This window comes from Bos indicus, chromosome 22 (assembly GCF_029378745.1).
Source record: "Bos indicus isolate NIAB-ARS_2022 breed Sahiwal x Tharparkar chromosome 22, NIAB-ARS_B.indTharparkar_mat_pri_1.0, whole genome shotgun sequence".
Lineage (NCBI taxonomy): Eukaryota > Metazoa > Chordata > Mammalia > Artiodactyla > Bovidae > Bos > Bos indicus.
Window position 1 is genome coordinate 21,893,367 of NC_091781.1, and position 6,160 is coordinate 21,899,526.

Below are 6,160 nucleotides of genomic sequence, written 5' to 3' on the forward strand. Positions count from 1 at the left end.
AGGAGTGTTAAAACCATCAGTATAGGGTGCTGTGCTGTGCTTAGGCACGTCGGACTCTGCAACCCCATAGACTGTAGCCTGCCAGGCTCCTCTCTGCATGGGGATTCTCCAGGCAAGAATATTGAAGTGGGTTGCCTTGCCCTCTTCCAGGGGATCTTTCCAACCTAGAGATCAAACCCAGGTCTCCCACATTGCAGGTGGATTCTTTACCAGCTGGGCTACCAGGAAAGCCCCAGTATAGGGTGATCTGCTTGCAAATCTTTACTGGCTTTACATCATTTTCAATACAGCAATGAGACTTCCAAGGTTAGGACTACATGTTTTTCTTAACATCCTTTTCTTTCCTAAAGTGTGTTGCTTGTTTTTACAAAGTGATTATCTTTCCATAAAGAAGCGAATTTTTAGGGGTAAGGTAGGAGAAGGCTGAGTATGGGAAACATTCTTCTGCTGGAAATAATGAAGATCAAAGGGTGCATTATCAGCTCATTCATACCAAGCTCAAATTTATGAAAAAATTACAGCTGATAAGACGACTGAGATCATGTGTGAAGAGCAAAAGGAAAAGGGTCCTGCACCGTGCTTTCTTTTTATTTTTTATTTTTTTTTAGATCAAAACATTTATTTTTTTGCATTACAAAAACAAAGATAAATCAAAGCAGGTAATGAAATAAACATTTGTAGGTATCCCAGCCTGGGTTCTCTGTTCTAGAATTTAGTAAACAGTTCAGGTGTAGGTTGCTTCAACACTTCTTCTGGATGCTATGAAGTCTCCATCTTATACCCATGTTTCTCTAGTTCAGCTCTTAACTGATTGGAGAAGTCATCCTCTACGTTGTCATCATCCCAATTATCCTCCCAGACATGTGCATCTTCATCTTCATCTAAACCAGCCCAGTCTTCCGCAGGGAACTCCTCGAACTCGTCGTCCTCCTCCAGGAGACCCAAGTCTACCGGCTGTTTTTTCTCTGACATCGTGACCCCAGGAGCCCTAAAGCTCTCAGGCCAGTAAGAAAGTTCGAGCCCTCGTTCTTCCTCACCGCAGCCACCTCCGCCGTTGCCGCCTCTATGCTTGCACCGTGCTTGTTAAATAGCGCTCTGAAAAAGCATATGGGAGGACTTCCTTGATAAGAGTCAATTCCCTGGTCTTTGTGACAAGTTTCTTACTCTCTACCCCTAACTCTGCCAAGGGACTGAAAACTGGGTATTGTTTCTTAAGACGTGGTTTCAGGACAGCTTCAAACTTAGAATTTTCTTCTGTTCCAGAACATTTGTAAATACTCAGTTTGGTGGGGAGGAAAAAAAAAAAAAAAACCTCATTAATGTGGAAACCACATTCACATTTGTAGTTTTGTATTTATTAACAAACTCTTGCTCCAGGATATATTAGGCAAGCCAAGGGGTGAATCATGTTGATACTGCTTCTGGGCTGTTAGCGTTGGTCTCTTTTGGAGCCAGCCCTGGTACCTCCATCCATGGCAACTTGAACTGGTTTTATATGTAATGTTCCCCCTCTAGTGGTCACATTGGTTTTGGGTTTTGCTGTTTTTGTACAAATGATCCCTAAAGTTGGAGAACCTTTCATTGAGGGGTACTGTGGATTTGGGGAGGCAAGTGGGAAAAGATAAAGAAGAATGTGCAAATATTTATTCCATAGGAAAAATTTATCGGAAATATTTGTCCTCTCCAGTCTCGTGCTTTTTAAAGAGCTCGTGGAGACGAGAACCTTTGGAAGGGAGGAGGGGTTTTAGAATGATCTCTCATCTTATTACTCTGATTAGTTTCCGAATTTCTACTGCCTTTATTAGTAAGTATCTTATTAATAAGTCCATCAAGTTCCATTAGAAAAACCTTTTTTTTAAAAAAATTATAACAGCAATAAAATGCATCGGGTAAAACTAGAGACTCTGAAAAACATGCAAAGTGTCCTTCATTCTGTGAATTCTGGTCTTCTCTCAAATCTGTGCTAGGAGGTAACTATTATGAACAGTAAGTGTATCTTTCCAGACTTTTTGTATGCATTTACAAACACATATTATACATATGTCTGTTGGTAGACATTGAGTACAGATGATCATCAATATGTATTAGGTTGGCCAAAAAGTTTAGTCAGGTTTTTGAAAATACCCAACCAAACTTTTTGGCCAACCTGGTACATAGAGGCACACAGAAATCATACAAAATGTATTCAACTTATATTTGGTTTTTATGAAACAAAATGGAGTCATATTATAATGCTATTCATTTTACATGTTTTGCATGCCCCATGAAAGTACTATATAGGTCTAGCTCTTTTTAAATAGCTGACTTTATTTAAGCATTCCTTATTGATGAATATTTGGATTATTTTCAGTTTCTATTGTTAAAAAATGTTCCAATAAAACTATTTGTGCCTACTTATATCTCTGCCAGTTTGTGCAGATAGATTCTGTAGGATAATTTCCTAGGAGTCTTAACTCCTGTATCAGAGCTTATGGTTATTTTAAATTCTGATGGATATTGACAGCCCTCCAAAAGGCTGTCCCAATCTGTGTTCTCACACACAGTGAAGCTGCAGCTTTTCAGTACTATTTTTTTTTTTTTTTAGTCCTACAACGAATCTGAGAACAACCAAGGTAGCTCAGTGTAGGAAAATTCTCCTGTAGGAGTCAGACCTAGTTGTCAGAGGGTGATGAATGAAATCAAACTGAGGTCTTCATCTGGCCTCACCACTGCAGCATTCCTCACTCTCTGTGGCTGAAATATAACCCCGGGTTATGTGATGGGTCCAATTTTGATTGCAAATGAGTCCAGTCTGCAAAAGTGATTCACTGTTAATGAAATCAGTATTGAGGAGTAAATTGTTTCCACTCCCTACCCCTGCCCACAATCCACAGTGACCTCTTTACTGCCTGTAATTACTATGTTATTTTCCTCCTTGTGGTTTGGTGATCTGGACCCTGTCTCTGAGTTATTAATTCTGACCTTTCCTACATATGGCTTGGTTGGGATGCTTCAGACCTTAGGGGCCCCTGAAAGTTTAAAATTTAACTCATAGTCTGAAGGTCAGAAACTTTGCCTGTTATTGAGTCTCAGCAGCTTTGTATTCCCCATCTCCCTACTCCATCTGATGTCCTCAGACCTGGTCCCTATGCCACGTCTAGCTTGTTGTGTTAGAAGTACTCCCGGGAGTTGTCACAAATGCACTTTCCTGAGCCCTCGTCCCAGAAGACTGAGTGAATAGGGCTCCAGTGAGGCCTGGGATTACTTACTTTTTCAAATGCCCATTCTCACCTCTGGGGCTGCTTACCCCCTGAGGTAAGCTTTAGTTGCATTATCTGTAAGATGAAGGCTTGAAGTATATCAGATTCTCCTGTAGGGAAAAGGAGTAGCGAAGGTTGTCGGAAATTCTGCCTGAGACTATAGATGAGGAGCATTGCTCCAAGGAGTCACTCGTGTGTCCATCTTGGTGGAAACATTGGCAGCTGATAACTGCTTCTGCTTTAGGCTCTGTTTTTTGGCTTCCTTCTGAATGACACAGACCAGTTGGGAGGAAACGTATGCACCTGCCTTGGCACAGACCTATAGCAGACCCCTGATTTCACAAGGAGGGACCCTTCCCTCTGGAATTCTGTGACTGGGGTCCCTGGTGAAGTAAACACAGAGGCGAAGCCAGGGAAACAAAACTAAGCAGTAGCTTTTGCTTTTAAAAACAGTAACAACAGAAGGCTTTCCATAGTACTGAAGCACCAAAACGATAGCTGGTATGTAGTAAGTGTTTTTATAAATGTTCATAAATGTAGAAAGAGCCAAATGACCTCAGTTTTTGGAATTCGCATTGAGGACCTGAAGTTGGCGTGCTAGCAGCTCCTTGTTGGTTTGTGTCTTTTTGGTTACCCTTGGCATGTGCTTTCTCTCTTGGGGCCTGTGGGTTTTGCAATATGAACGTGGAGGTTTGGAGTTTTTATGTCCCATAATGTCTGTAAGATTCTAATAATCAAATTGGCTTTGTGATAAGGGATAAATGATTACTTACTGCTTTGTATGTCCTCAGAGTGGCACTGTTTATAAACAAATAAGCTGAAACCGCAATTGGAGAATTCTAACTGAATTTCTTCTTAATTAAAAAAAAAAGTGTGAATAACATTTATTATCACCATAGATGCTTTATGGCAGTGATGGAGTAGGTGGACAAGGTGTCTAACCAGTTGTGAAAGTATAGGTGTATTAGTAAAAAAAAAAGTTTTTTTTAAAAGGGAAAAAAATGTGACTTCTCTGGATTGCTGTCCAGTAACGAATGCCTAATGAATGCTTGTTATACTTTAAACCATTTGAAATGATAGGTGCCAACAAGTCTCGCTTGCCTTTAGCCTTATAAGTTTCCTAAATTTTAGAAAACCTATTTCTGTCTGGTATCATAATGAGAAATTGATACAAATGTCAAACTTGCACACACACACACACACATCAAATTAAAGTGTTTTGAAGACCTATGAAGTATAGACATAATATGTAGATCTTTCAGTTGAGACCTTCTCACTCTTATTTTTTTCTCTTATTGGACTGTACATGCTTTGAGAATGAAGATTGCTTTTGGTCTCTATTTCTCCAAAATGTAGCATAGTAGGTGCTTGGAAACTTTTGCTGAGTTAAATATGAGTTCAGGGACTCGACTTCACACCACCCAGCACGTACTAGATAACTTGATTTCTGAGGAATCAATGAATGAATGAATAACAGAATTCTTTAGGTGACTGGGTGGATCAGCCAGAACTACTTCCCAAGTACTCATCTTGGGGAAGAAAAGTAAGGACCAAGTGTCAGGTTGTTTATAAAGCTACACTGATATCATTTTAAGAACTGCTGAGATATTTTAAGAGATTATATGTGCTCCTCCCCACATTCCCTGCACCTTCTCTTTCAGAAAAGGTGGTGGTAGTGAATATTAGTTGATTGTAAAATCCTCTTACTAAACCAAAAAAATCAACAATTTAGTAACCAGAATGGTTGTAAACTAGTCAAAAATTTGGGAGCAATTTCTGCAGAGAAAGGTAGGGTACTGGGAGGGTCTGGGGTTTGCCAAAGATCAAAGATTAGTCTCTGAACCATCCTTAATTTCCACACTTGATGGAGTTGAGAATGCATTTCAGTGAGTGTACAGTTGGTGGAGTGGGAAAGAGGTAGACTGGTTACTGGAAAGGAAAGGAGAAAGAAGTTATTTTTAAGAGTTGGGAAAGACAGGAGAAACAGGAGACAGACACTTCCAAAATAAACGACAAAAACCCCCACTTTGCTGTGAGGGTAAATGGAAGTTCTAATTGAGGGGATTCAGTTCAGTTCATTCTCTCAGTCGTGTTTGACTCTTTGCGAGCCCATGAATCGCAGCACACCAGGCCTCCCTGTCTATCACCAACTCCCGGAGTTCACCCAAACTCATGTCCATCGAGTCAGTGATGCCATCCAGCTATCTCATCCTCTGTTGTCCCCTTCTCCTCCTGCCACCAATCCCTCCCAGCATCAGAGTCTTTTCCAGTGAGTCAACTCTTCGCATGAGGTGGCCAAAGTATTGGAGTTTCAGCTTTAAAATCAGTCCTTCCAATGAACACCCAGGACTGATCTCCTTTAGGATGGACTGGTTGAATCTCCTTGCAGTCCAAGGGACTCTCAAGAGTCTTCTCCAACACCACAGTTCAAAAGCATCAGTTCTTTGGCGCTCAGCTTTCTTCACAGTCCAACTCTCACATCTGTACATGACCACAGGAAAAACCATAGCCTTGACTAGACAGACCTTTGTTGGCAACATAATGTCTCTGCTTTTAAATTATGTTTAATATAGGCTAGGCAAATACATTTCACATTTGTTTGGAAGCACTTTTCTGTATCTACCTACTCTGCACAAATGCCTAGAGGTAGTGGTAGGTTAGAAAAAGACAGAGTGGTCTGGGGGTGGAGGGTGGGGGGAGGGTGGTCTGGTCGGAGGGGCACGTGGTGAGCAGAGGCCATGGGCCATGCGGGGTTGGAGTTAGTGGCTTCAGCCCTTTTTAATTGGCTGCCCTTGTAAACAGGGAGCATTGAATATGTCTAAACCAGAAGACTAATCGAAGTACACAGCAGGGATAGTATTGAGGTACGTCAGATGATTTATATTTTCCCAGTTCAACCATGGAGACTTGGCAGTGAGGAC

The 6,160-nt window shown here is 41.1% G+C and overlaps 1 protein-coding gene across 1 annotated transcript; it reads right to left on the minus strand.

Moving 5' to 3' along the window:
* Positions 1 to 590: 590 nt before the first annotated feature.
* On the minus strand, positions 591 to 1,082 carry SEM1 (SEM1 26S proteasome subunit). Its single transcript, XM_019984975.2, has one exon. The coding sequence runs from the start codon at positions 970 to 972 to the stop codon at positions 760 to 762; it is 213 nt and encodes a 70-aa protein (XP_019840534.1). The 5' UTR covers positions 973 to 1,082; the 3' UTR covers positions 591 to 759.
* Between the last annotated feature and the right edge of the window lie 5,078 nt (positions 1,083 to 6,160).

Bases quoted from the DNA above. Each gene is read 5' to 3' on its own strand.
- SEM1 (XM_019984975.2), bottom strand. From the start codon at position 972: ATGTCAGAGAAAAAACAGCCGGTAGACTTGGGTCTCCTGGAGGAGGAC.